This window comes from Echinops telfairi, unplaced genomic scaffold (genome assembly GCF_000313985.2).
Source record: "Echinops telfairi isolate 266 unplaced genomic scaffold, ASM31398v2 ScPeMD7_3;HRSCAF=10, whole genome shotgun sequence".
Lineage (NCBI taxonomy): Eukaryota > Metazoa > Chordata > Mammalia > Afrosoricida > Tenrecidae > Echinops > Echinops telfairi.
In genome coordinates this window covers 15,372,394-15,386,095 of record NW_022103899.1, presented here as the reverse complement: position 1 = coordinate 15,386,095, position 13,702 = coordinate 15,372,394, and the positions used below count along the sequence as shown (strand labels likewise).

The following is a 13,702-nucleotide window of genomic DNA, read 5'->3' as shown; positions in this document are numbered from 1 at the left end:
ATAAGAGCTGGAAACACAAGGAATCCAGGACAGATAAACCTCTCAGGACCAATATCGAGAGTAGCCATACCAGTAGGGGAAGGGGAAGGTGGGGGGAGAAAAGGGAAACTGATCACAATAATCTACATTTAACCCCCTCCCAGGGGTATGGACACAGAAAAGTGGGTAAAGGGAGACATTGGTCAGCAGTGTAAGACATGGAAAAATAATAATTTATAAATTATCAAGGGTTCATAAGAGAGGGAAGGGGAAAAAGAGGAACTGATACCAAGAGCTCAAGTGGAAAGAAAATGTTTTGAAAATGATGATGGCAACAAATGTAAAAATGTGCTTGACACAATGGATGGATGGATGGATGAATGGATTGTGATAAGAGTTGTACTAGCCCCCAATAAAATGATTGATTAAAATAAATTTTAAACAAAGAAGTGAGAGAATTCTCAAAATCCTACCTTTAGGAGTTTTAAAAGGTATTTAGTTAATGAATTTTCCAGAAATTCTTTCTGTATAGCAGGGTTGTGACTTGCCAGTGCTTCAACAGCTGATGCACCCTTCACTTGGACACTAATTTGTTTCCCTTTAAATATAGCCACCAGAGGAGGGATCACTCCTTCCATTGCCACGGCATCCTGCACCTCGGTGTTGTCACGCACAACCTCAGCAATGGTAGCTGAAGCGATAGCCTTCAATACATCTTCAAATGAATTCAAGAACCAGTTAAAAGTAAAAATAAAATTTTAAGTGAGAGGTATTCAAAATTCAGCATATCTTTAGTGTCTTATCATATAAAACGAAACGAAACTACTCTTTAAGGGGGAAAAAACCTGCCTGGATTCGCATTACTTAAATGCAATCAAGTCTTTGGTTTAATCTCATCCACTATTTTTTTTTATGAATGTAAGAAGACTTAGATATAGTTATATGTAATATAATCTTACCGTAAATGTAATGTCCTGCAATTTCACTTAGCATTAGAGCATTTTCCATTCTTTACAAACACCAATGTCTTCCTAATATTCTATTGAATAAGTCTATTTCCTTAGCCATTCACACACTTTAAAAATGCATTTTCTTTCCAAATTTTTATTCTTTTAAACAATACATAGGAGACATATTCTTTGTATATAAGATATTTCTTTCCTATATGCATTTATTTGTTTTTCACCTTAATAATTTACTTTTATAAATAGCATTTTACTCTTCCATAATTAGAATACAAGATTATCAATGTTACTGTGTCTTGCTGGTTAAAAATATTATCATTAAAAATAAGTATATTGGCCATCAAGCTCAGAAGCAACAAAGCCCACATGGAAGAAGCACACCAGCCTATGCAACCACGAGGTGTCGAAGGGATCAGGTATAAGGCATCATCAGAACAAAAAATCTTACCATAGTGAATGATGGGGGGAGTGTGGAGTGGAGACCCAAAGCCCATTAGTAGGACACTGGAGGTCCCCTTGCAGAGGGGTCTCGGGGACTTTGCTAAGTTCACAGGGAAAAATTTTATTTTATCTTGTATGTGTGTTTGCTAAGGAGACTAAACTTATTGCTATATGTTTACCAACCAGGTGAATTTTTTTCTTTTTAAAAAGTTATAAAAATTTGAAAAATAAATCAAGAGAACTCTAAACTCTTTGCATGATTGTTTCATAATTATAAGATATTAAGCAGAGCTGTTGGTTCTTTGGGTGATGGGACAAAACAGCTCAGGTAGATGATAAACAGAAATTTACAGCTACAAACTGGAAAAGGCTGTCAAGCAGGGAAAAGAAGGTGCCATACCAGGCAGCCTAAGTCTGAAAATAGTAGAGTTAACTAGATTTCACTGGCTCCCTGTTCACTGCATTTGATTTGAATCATTTTGCAGGGTTCAAGGTGTAGGAACAGAGGCTGTCTCTAGTTTTTTGATCCTTGAACCCAAGCCCTGGAGTGTGAGAACCCAATAAGGGAAGGGATGAGGTATAGAATTAATCAAGTGCTCCAGAAGAGGTACTGATCTGCCACTGGATGGGCCTTAAAACTGGGTCAAGACAGCGTTTGAGGAGACAAATAGCAGAAATGTGGGTGAAGTGAGACAACGGGCAGTATAAGGCATGAAATAACAACAACAATATATAATCGATCAGGGATTCACAAGGGTGGGAGGGTGCAGGAGGGAGGTGGGAAAAAGGAACTGATACCAAGGGTTCAAGTAGAAAGAAAATGTTGATGGCAACATATGTACAAGTGTGCTTACAATTGAATGATGGGTTGTTGTAAGATGTGTAAGAACTCCCCAATAAAATGAATAAAAACATTCTTTTAAAGACAGCATTTGAAAATAACTACATTAAATAGATGTACTGATTTTTAACATTTCTCACATTGACATTTATCTATTTACTTGTGAATATATATTTGTATTTCAAAATAGGCTGCATACATAAATAACGGCAATTTATTTCTTTTAGTATGTGGTTCCTAAGAAAAGAATATTTTCGTATATAACTGTAATGCAATCAGTAGCTGCAATACTTTTCTCTAAAAGGTGATAATCGCATCAATTTTCCACATAATTCATTTCCTCTGGTATAAAACCTAGACGAGGATCATAAATTGCATTTCGCTATGATGTCTCCTGAGATTCATGACGTAGAGCAGTTCTTTGTCTTTGTCTCTATGACAGAGATTTTTAATTAGCTAATTTAGAGAATAGTCTTCCATTTGGGTTTGTTTGACTTGGTTCAGAAAGCTTAAAGATATTGTAATTAATTAAATTTCTTTGTGATTACCTACCATTTAATAATCTAGATGATATCCATGAGAATTATTGTTAAAGCACATGAATGATTTATTGAGTGTATTATATATATGTAAGTATATGCATATATAAAAATTTATTTCAAAATTAAGTTCTTTAGCTTCTTTGTAGTGAAAAGATAATATATATTATAATGTAGGAAAATTTACTCTTAATTAAGTTTCAGACAAGGTAGGAGTCCCAAAATATACAATTCCAACAAGTTACTTGTGTATCTTTCCTTCATGAACTCATTTGTCACTTATTAATTCAAATTGCTTTTATTTATTGCGTGTCTTATTCTGGCATTGGAGTTGGAGAGATAAAAGAAGGGGAAAATCTAGTCTTTATCTTTACATTTTAATTAGGAGCTAAAACACACAAACAACAACAAAAAACAAAATGGATCATACCCAGAAATTCCAAACTCACCGCCATCAAGTCAATTCTGACTCAGAGCAGCCGCAGAACTGCACCTGTGGGTTTCCAAGGCCGTACGTCTTAACAGGAGTAGAAAGCCTCATCTTTCTGGGGGGTTCAAACTGTTAACTTTATGGTTCGCACCCTAAAAAGTAATGCCTTACATCACCAGGGCTTCTTAAAAAGAACCATAAAAATATAAAAATGATATGATAAAGATATAAAAGTTTATCCTCTCTAATCATAATTGTAAATGATAAAATACTGCATAATCAATGATGGAAGGATATTTAGAAAAGATGGCCTTAAGAAATTCGAATTCAAATTATAGAGTCTTAGAATATAACATTTAGTTAAATTTGGGGTGGCGGGGGTGAGCCTGTTCTCTGAAACATTACCTTATCCCTAGCTTTTCCTTAAAGGAGCCCTGTTGGTGTAGTGGTTACATGATGGGCTGTGATCTGAAAGGTCAGTAGTTTGAAACCACCAGCAGTTCCGCAGGAGGAAGACTGGGCTTTCCACTCCTGTCAAGAGTTACAGTCTCTGGAAATCACAGGAGCATTTCTTCCCTGTCCTACAGGGTCATTGCATCATCTGCATCGATTTTATAGCAGTGAGATTTTTTAAGGACCGTTTCTTACATTTAAGCAATATGCTTATATTCATTCTATGAGCTTTTACCTGAACAGAATGGAAGGAAAGATGATACACTGGACAAGAAGGATAAGGGATGAGCTTTCCCCAAATTTTCTGCCAAAATGTTGAGGAGAACCCTAGATTTAATACTTACACTTTCCTGTATGCTCACTGAAATGAGGCAATTCTTACCGAACCGAAACCACCTCAAAGCATCTGGTCTTGGTGCTGTGAGGCATGGTGCTCTGTGCGCCTTTGAACCTGATAATGCCTTCTGATGAGCTCAAATGTTGATATCAAATACCTAACAGCAAATCTGAATTCTTAGTTGGGAATTGCAAAATAGCACCTAATTATCAGTGTGTATTATTCAGGCAAGGTCATTAGTGAAAATGTTTCTCTTTATAAACGTGCCTAATTGAACCTTTCAAACCAACAAACTAACTTTGTCCATGGACATTCAATTTCTTTGATAACCCAGCAGTTGAAATATAAGTGTTCTAGCTATGTAGGTGATAGTTCATACTTATAGATCCATTCTAAGCTAAATCCATGATATCTATTTTTATGTGATAACTCTAACTCTTTGTCTCACTTAATATACTTGGCTACTTTAATAATGCAGAGATAAAAGCTTACCTGAATCAGAACTCAGAAATGCGATAAGATATTTGATGCCTTTATGATCTCTCACTGCCTTTTGATTATTCTTATTTCCTATGCATAATACCCGAATACAGTTCATTACATTCACCAACACGTTTTCTATGTTTGTGTTTAAGAGATTTATCAGCGCTTGCATTCCATTCTAAAAATAAATAAATGTATAATTGACAATAGAACTTTTTTAAGATACAGGTCATTTTCATAGAGAAACTGAAGCTTACAGTTTTTCTCCTGCTCCAGCCTCATAAATGTTTTTGTTGACCCCATAAATGTAGCCACAGTGTCAATCCATCTCATTGAGGATCTTCCTATTTTTTTCCCCTGCCTCTATATTTTACTAAACATGATGTCCTTTTCCAGGGACTGGTTCCTCCTGGAAACACATCCTAAGCACATGAGACCAAGTCTTACCATTCTCAGTTCTAAGGAGCATTCTGGTTGTACTTCCAAGACAGATTTGTTTGTTCTTCTGGAAGTCTATGGTACTTTCAATATTCTTCTCCAATATAATAATGCAAATGCATCACTAATTCCCTGGTCTTCTTATGTATTGTCCAGATTTTACATTGTATATGATGCGATAGAAAATACCATGGCTTGGGGTGATATGTTGTTTGATTTTCACTGCTGGTTCCATGAATGTTGATCGTGGATTCAAGTGAAATGAAATCTTTGACAACTTCAACCTCTTCTCTGTTTATAATGTGGTCTATTGGTCCATTTAGGAGGATTTTGGTTTTCCTTACAATGAGTTGCAATTTATACAGAAGGTTGTACATAGAAAAGTGCTTCAAATCCTCTTTCTTTGTTTTCAGGAGCAAGGTTGTGCCATCTGCATATCATAGGATGTTAATGAGCCTACTTTCAATCCTGATGTAGCATTCTTCTTCATATAATCCTGTTTCTTGGATTATTTGTTTATTAAGCAGATTGAATAAGCCTGGTGAAAGTACACAGCACTGGCACACACATTTCCTGGTTTCACATTATCCAGTGTTACCTTGTTCTGTTCAAATGACTGCCTCTTAATCTATGTGCACATTCTGCAGGAGCCTTGTTAAGTATTCTGGAATTCCCATTCTTTTCAATTTCATCCAAACTCTTCTAATTTACACAGTTGAATGCCAATGCATTGTCAATAAAACACAAGTAAATATCTTTCTGGTATTCTCTGCTTTCAGCCAGGATCCATCTGACCTTTGCTGTCAGCTGATGTAGAGCTACAGCTCTATCTGCTTCTTTAGGAGAACATGATGCCTTATAAATAAAAGTCTGTACTGATATTGAATACTACCTGACAGTTAACACTGTTTTGAGTTAATCATATGTAGTATTTAATAAATATTTTTAAATGAAGCAATTGAGTGAAGTCAATGGAACAGAGTGCTCTATTTGGAAATATTGGCCATTGAGATTATTGGATTAAGAATTAGCAATTGCATTGTACAACTCAAATACCATTTTAACATATAAGTAATGACCAACTGTGTTGAAATTCATACTGCTCTCTGTGCTGTGAGTAGTGAGCCAATCAGCTCTTGTCCATTACACCCGGTTGTCTACTTTTGATCTATGGGCTTGTGGCAGAGTTACTCCTTACTGTCTTCATTGGGGTTGACAGTGTTTCATGAGCATTCTGCCAGTGTATTGCACAGAAGGAGAGGATTACTGTTATTGAAGGATGTTGTACGCAAGAACTCACATGTTCGGCAATAATATCCTTGTTTCCAAGTTGAGCAATGTCATAAAGAATGACAGCACAGCGAGTGTGCAATTCAGGTTCTTCAGAAACCAGGAGGTTGATCAGAGCTGGAATGGCTCCTGCCTCTACCAGAGCATGCACTATAGATACATGAGTTGAGAGATTACACAATAACCCAACTGTTTTGCACTGCAATTTTATTTTTGGGCATTTTAAAAGATTAATTAAGGCAGGGATGGTATCTGTATGAAGAGACAAAGAAAAAGTATGACTTGTTTAGTATATGAATCTAATGTTTATAAGCATGGCAATATAAAGAAGAAATTATATAACATTATTTTTTTATATTCTGAAACTATCAAAAGCACTTTTTTCTCTCTGACCTACAGTATAGGCAAGTCTCATTGCATATACATATACATTTGATTTTCATACAACATGTGCAATCATACATTTATAGTGATAATCCTATATCACATTTCAAACACTGAATTTTGGTTTAAGACTATTAAAAATACATTGAGCTACCACATAGTAAATGATCTTGATTGTTGCATCAACTTTGTATTGCAGTGATTTTTATTATTTTTAATCTTATTTTTTACACACTCTTGGACAACAGAAAAACAAAGCACTGGATCTAGTCAAAGGCACCATTAGTCTCACTGGTTGAAAGATAGATATAATTGGGTATGGTGAAACCACAAAGTATGGCTTCAGCTGGAGGCTTGTTGGACTTAAATCAACTCAATATGAGAGGACAAATGATGTCAATACTACATGTGTGATTAGAGCTTTGTTTGCTTCCTTAGCTACTGACAAGGCAACCTGCATCATGACTTGTAAGCCTATGGTTCACTTTTTTAATGTAAGTCTCTTGTACCTGGTTTTAGGAACACATTAGAGAACAATCACAACCAAATGTTTTTAAAGTTCATTTGACAAATATTTAAGGAGCTCAATAACCACATGTTGGAAGGGACTACCATATTAAGTAGTACAAGTAGAACATTTCCATCATTGCAGGAAGTTCTATTAGATGGTGCAGTTCTCCCACACACAATAACCCATTATGAACCATTTTACTAATGAGAAAGCCAGGCTTAGAGAGGATAAGTGACTTGCTACGGTCTAAGTGCAGAATTCCATAGTTACAAATGCAAATTTGAATCTAAACCTACCATTTTGAATAAAAAATTAATTGTGCAAATACCAAATAAGGGTAATTGGTTTGACTACATGATTATAGGAAAAAGATAGTGTCTAAATGAAAGTAAATATGAGGTAGTAGAGAAAATAATTTATCATCATATTTTTTAAGTTGATAAACTTGTAGGAAAAAGGAATTAATATACTTTTTAAATATTTCCTAGCTTTCAACTGGAAAGGAACTTAGCTTAGAAAAAAAGAAAAAGAGACTTAAAATCAACTAAAAAGCTTCTACTATGAGACATTTTTTTAAAGTGATGTAGCTGAGTATGATATAGCTGTACATAATTTAGCATAAGCAAATAATAGTGAACAGATTTTTCATTACCTGCATCCAAAATAAATTCCCAGTATCGCTCATTTGCTAAGCAAATAACTTCTAGGGACATGGTGGCCATCATCCTTCGTTTATAGCTTTCAGACTGCAGCATTTCTGTAAGTGTTCAACAGAAACACAAGTGGTAATTTCAGTGGAATGACTGTATTTCTCTACAGGCCAAATATAGTCATGTTTTAAGATGACCACCACCATCACCAAATCCATTCATTAAATTTTCTAGTGTGTATGGCTCCCCCTGTGGTGCTCAATAGGTTACATGCATCCATGACCCTAGAGCTTTGTAGTGAACGTAAGTGAACAATATACTGAATGAAATTCTTCGTCTTTGGTCTGAATGACTTAGATTGGCTGACCATGTTGTCCAAACTCACTTGAAAAAGAGGACGTCTCTCTTGCTTAATCAGTTTTGAGTAAGATTTAAATTTGAGTTTCCCAGGATGCCAAAGTATGCTACTTTATTCTCAGTAAAAGTTGAATATCTACTCTATATGAGGTGTTCTACTTTTCCGGAGTATAAAGAAGACATATTTATAAAAATCTTCAAAGAACTTATACTCCAAAGATAATAAAATTATAAATACTCCAAACAAGTACTTAAGGTGCAAGAAGCATACGCAAAAGTAGGCTTTTTCCTGGTCTTTTTTGTTTACTCCTCCATTGTTAAATTTAGTCTTCATCTCTTTCAGCTAGATCTTCTAGGATCCTTTACAATTCAGCTGCGACGCTAAAAGCTAATAGTGGAGACCTCTAGTCAACTATGATGAAGTCTTATAATGTGGGAGAGCTATTCTAGGGACCAAGCAAGATCACAACGGTCAGGTGCTTGTTGCGTATTGCGCTGTTTGTGTCACCAGGACTTCCCAACAATAACTGTGGGCAGCAGAGAGTCTGAGGAGTTTCTTGTATCTATTATTACCAGGGTTCAGTATTTTCTACTATGAAGGTGGGTATTTGCAATCACTTTAGCCTATTAAAAGCAACAGGATGAAAAAATAAATAAAAAATAAAAGCAACAGGATGGTCTTCTCAGGTTCTCCTAGGAAAACTAAAATATAATGATAGATATAAATAAGCATTGAAAGCACTTTTCAGTAAAAATATTATGCACAATTGAACATTATAGTGTACCACAGTAATGTCTTATTTTTATTTTTCCCCGGAGGTAATACTCTATTTTTTCTCATATGGTTAATTCTCTTTGTACTTACTGGTAATCTCTCTTACATTTTCCTTAAACCTGGATGCACAGTTTCCATTGTGAGACTCTCCTTTGCTGTCATCCTTGGAATTCTCTTTCCTTTTTGCTTGGGCTAAACTACCACCTTCCTGGATCTCTTTTCCATGTATTTATTTATTTTGGGGTACAGAACTGTTATTCCTTAACCCTTTTATATGGTGAAGGGTTTCATTTTATTGGATCCACAATTGACTCTCATGGAAGCAGCAGTAAATGATTCTGACATGCTGCACTGAGTAAATCTGCTGTATAAAACCTCTTTAAAGTGTCAAAAAGCAAAGATGTCCCTTTGAAATAAAGGAACATCTGACCCAAGCCATGGTATTTTCAATCCCCTCATAGGCATGAGAAGACTGGACAATGAATAAGAGAGACTAGAGAAGACCGATGCATTTAAAATACGGTGTGGGCAAAGAATACTGAATATTCCATGGACTGCTTGTGGGATAAATAAATGTGTCTTGGAAAAAGTGCAGCCAGCATGCTCACTTGAAGTATGGATAGTGAGATTTCATCTCAAATACATTGTACGTGTTATCAGGAGGGAGTAGTCCCTGGGGAAGACACATCTAGCTTGATAGAGAAAAATCATAAGATCTTCAATAGATTAGATTGACACAGTAGGCTCAGACATATCAATGATCTCATGAGATTGGTTCAGGACTTGGCAGTCTTTTGTTGCTTCTGTGTATGGTTATTATGAGTAGGCATCTACTCAAAGGCAATTAACAACAAGAATAACAATAATGACTATGATGGCAACATATATACAAATGTGCTTGGTACAATTGATGTATGGATTGTTATAAAAGCTGTAAGAGCTCCAATAAAATAATATTTTAATTTTAGTAAAGAATAACAATAATACAGTGTACGTTGGGAAGGTTCTCAGCTTCCCTATAGTTTGGAATTATTTTTTCTGGTCTGCTCGGTCCTGAGGCTTGCCTAGCTGTTTCCGTCTTTCATTTTGTTGTATTTTACCCCCTTTTTTCCCCTTGTCTGCTTTTCTATGGAACAAGGGATATCATTGCTGGTGTCAGATGGATCTTGCCAGAAAGCAGAGACTACCAGAAAGATGTTTACTTGTGTTTTATTGACTTTTCAAAGACTTTCAACTCTGTGGACCATAACAAAACTATGAATAACTTTGAGAAGAATGGGAATTCCAGAACACTTTCATTTTGCTCATGAGAAACTTTACAATGATCAAGAGGCAGGGGACTCAGGGGAAAATGGCGACTGGATAGGACTCACCGGACTGGGGCTCCTGCTGTCAGACCAGAAAACTGGGAGGTAAGGTGAAGGAAACGGGGAGGTGGACTCCTGAAATTAGAACTAGGGTATGAGGTCTCTCTTGAACCCCTTTTTTGTGTGTGATTTCCACTCACAAAGCAAACCAATAGCATTCTAAAGCGCTCTAGCTTTGGTGAGCCTGCGGCCACCAGCTGACTGGCTCCTCGCACCCTTGTCGGGAGCAGCGATTTCTCCAGGCAGACACCTGAGAGGGGACATAATCCCAGACACAAGGAGAGCCCCACATCGGAGCTCTCCGCACTGTTGGCTGCCTTGAGCTCACAGCCTGGGGAGTGGGGGTAGCAGGTAGCAATAATTTGGAGTAGAAGGGAAAAAAGGATTTTTACCTGAGGCAGATCGCGGTGTGGGAGAAAATAAGCGGATAGTCAGAGGCCAGGGAGCGTATTTAGTTCCAATTGGCAAGGAAGGAAACAACCCCCCTGATCTCCCCCTCTGGGGGTCAGCATGACAGCCCCCAAGTCAGAGCACATCACAAGCATAATATAAAAAAGAGTGAAATGTATATTATTGGTTAAAAACTCAAACCACAGTCTTGTTGCTCAGCTCCAAGGAGCACATAGATGGGGATCCCTTAACATAAATCAGCATAAGAAGAAGCCCTCCTTAAGGAATGCCAGAATAGCTACAGGACCTGGAGGCTCTTTGCATAACAAAGACACACTGACACTGAGCTGCAGCCCAGAGACTGAGGGAGACAATTTAATTTGATTCTATTCTAGCTGGCAAGGGGGATAAAAAATAAAATCCTCTGATCTAGTAGAGCAGCAGCAGTATAGATAGGCCAATAAACCCAGCTCCACTCTCAGTGATTCTACACACAGCTGGGGCAGTCCTGCCTGTCCTGGGACCCTAGACGGGGCTGTGGGAACACCCCCACCCCCCAACACTCCCCCCCCCCCACCCGCCCTGCTGCAGTGCTACATACAACACAAGGCAGGTATACCAGTGAATTCCAGCGTTCAGTACCGTGGTGGGAACTGATGCCTGGCCACGGGTGTGATCTTGCCTTTGAAAGTAATCCCACCCTGCATCTGTGGAACCCTACATCAAACGGGTACACCACCCCGCTACCTTGAGGAAGAGTTGGAACTCCTCCAGCCTCACAGACAGGTGATCAATTCTCTGTTATCTCTTATTTCCTTACTTACTACTCTATTTCTTCTTTCTTTATTCACTCACCCTTCTATGTTTCCCACCGCAGTCAGTCTCAACGAGCTCAGGTTTGTGTTGGGTTTTTATTCTTTCTTCTTTCCCCCTCTTTTAAAATTTTTTTTTCTTTTTCCCTCTTTCTCCTCTTCTCTCCACCATTTCCTATCATACGCCACTACTGGCTTCCAGGTCACTACCCTCTGCCTAGGGCAAATCAACCCAAATAACAGGGGAAACTCCAGCCTCCCCTCCATGGGAGTGCTGTATACCACACAAGGCAGCTGTGAAAGCCATCTACACCATGCTGCGCTGCTGAAGAAACCTCCATCAGACCTCTAAGGCAATCTCATCAACTAGGGCAATTATGCCTAGCACCACTGGGTCCCTGCATTAAAAGGGCACACCAATCTGCCAGTGAGGCAGGGTCTAAACCCCTCTGGACCCACATTCAAGCAATCAGGGATCAGCTATCTCTTTATTCTTTATTTCCTCCTTCTCTTTCTCTTCCTTCTTTACCATCACAGCCGATCTTAATGAACACAGTTGAGTTTTTTTTCCTTTCTTTCTTTCTTTCTTCTCTTTTTCTTTCTTTCCTCTTTCTTTGTTCTCTTCGCTTCTCTCTCTGTTTGTTTGATTCTCTCTTCTCCTTCTCTTTCATTTCACATGCCACTGCTGGTTTCCAGACCCCTACCCTCTGCCTAGGGCAATTCTGCCCACCCAGTGGGCAGCCTGCCCCCTAAGACAAAGCTGCACACAGCACGAGTCAGTGCCACACACAGCACAGCATGGGGTCAGCTATCTCTTTATTTTTTTAATTCTCTCTCCTTCATGTTCGTTTTTTCTTTATTTGTTTGTGTTCTTCTTTCACTTTTTCTTCTTTTCTCCTCTTCTCCTAGCTCTTCTCTCTTTCCTACCACAGCCTCATCAGATTCAGTTCTCCTTTTATGTTGTTTTCTTTTCTTTCCATTTTTTTCTGTTTTCACTTTTGTTCACTGTGCATTTCAGTTGTATGGGTGTTAGTTTGCTTGGCATTGTTGCTCCAGTCTTTGTTTTCTTCTTTCTCTCTTTTTCCTCTACTTTCACTCTCTTTCCTGTCACAAGCCACTAGCAGCCACCAGGCCACTCCCCTCAGCCTAGGGCAACTCTGAAGGCCCAACTGGGGTTGGTTCCACCTGCATTTATTGGCTTTGCAAGCAGCTGGGGAAATCATGCTGGTCCTCTTCCATACACAAAGCAGCAGGGGGTTCTCCCCTGCAAACAGTGGGGCATCACCAGCCTAAACCCCAAGGTCCTACAAGTTACTGGGGGAAACGCCTAAGCACCACTGGTGGGGCTTGATGCTACTGCAGGAACATCCACCCAATACCCAAGGCAATCTCTCTGTCTATGGTAATTTCCCTGCCAGATACAGAGCTCTACACCAAGGACGGTATACCCACACACCCTCCTCAGCCTTCCAGTTGCAGAGGAAAACACCAGAGGACATCCAAGGTGTTCCAAGAACCGTGAAACCTACTTAGAGATCTGCCAGGGAAGTGACTCCCTCGTTGGCCCACAACAACCTGACCAGAATCACATGAGAGGAATATCCAAATCATATTCCAAATAATGGAATACTGGATGGCTATGATAAGAGTGAAACCACAGGAAGATATAGTGATAGCCAGACCTCTCAATACAGCCACCAGCAGGTAGTTCGTAGAAGCAATTATACAAATCCCCCAAGAGAGAGCCCGGTGCCCTTCAACTCAGGAAGATGGCTCCAGGCTCCTCTAAAACAACATGTAAACAGCAATTAGTTCTAACAGCTTCAACAAAAAAGCAGAAGAAACAGAAGACAATGCCAGAAGAAATCATGAACCTAACGATGGGCATAGAAGAAGCAGATATTGACCTAACACAAAAAGAAACTTTCAGAATGCTGCTTGGAGCCATAAAGGATATGAGGGAAGCAATGCGGAAAAATGATGAAATGATAGAGGAGATGAAGGCAACGCACCAAGGGAAATGCAAGAGTTAAGGGATGAAATAACAAAATCCAGTGACAAATTTATAGACCTTGCCAACAGATTTGAGGAGGCAAAGAATCGCACCAGTGACCTAGAGGATAATGAAGCAGACCTCAGCAAACGGGAAAAGCAGTCAAATAAGACTATCAGAATGATGGGGGGAGTGCGGAGTGGAGATCCAAAGCCCATTAGTAGGCCACTGGAGATCCCCTTGCAGAGGGGTCTCGGGGAGGAGATG

General features: G+C 38.6%; 1 protein-coding gene across 1 annotated transcript in view; it reads right to left on the bottom strand.

Annotated features, from left to right (window-relative positions):
• Nucleotides 1-13,702, bottom strand: part of ANKAR (ankyrin and armadillo repeat containing) — an 82,860-nt gene that overhangs the window by 27,218 nt on the left and 41,940 nt on the right. Inside the window, exons 9-12 of the mRNA XM_004701488.3 lie at nucleotides 7,744-7,848; nucleotides 6,207-6,448; nucleotides 4,478-4,646; nucleotides 453-694 (exon numbers count right to left, since the gene is read on the bottom strand). Of these exons, the coding sequence (XP_004701545.1) occupies nucleotides 453-694; nucleotides 4,478-4,646; nucleotides 6,207-6,448; nucleotides 7,744-7,848 (758 nt within the window). The remainder of the gene's footprint in view (nucleotides 1-452; nucleotides 695-4,477; nucleotides 4,647-6,206; nucleotides 6,449-7,743; nucleotides 7,849-13,702) is intronic.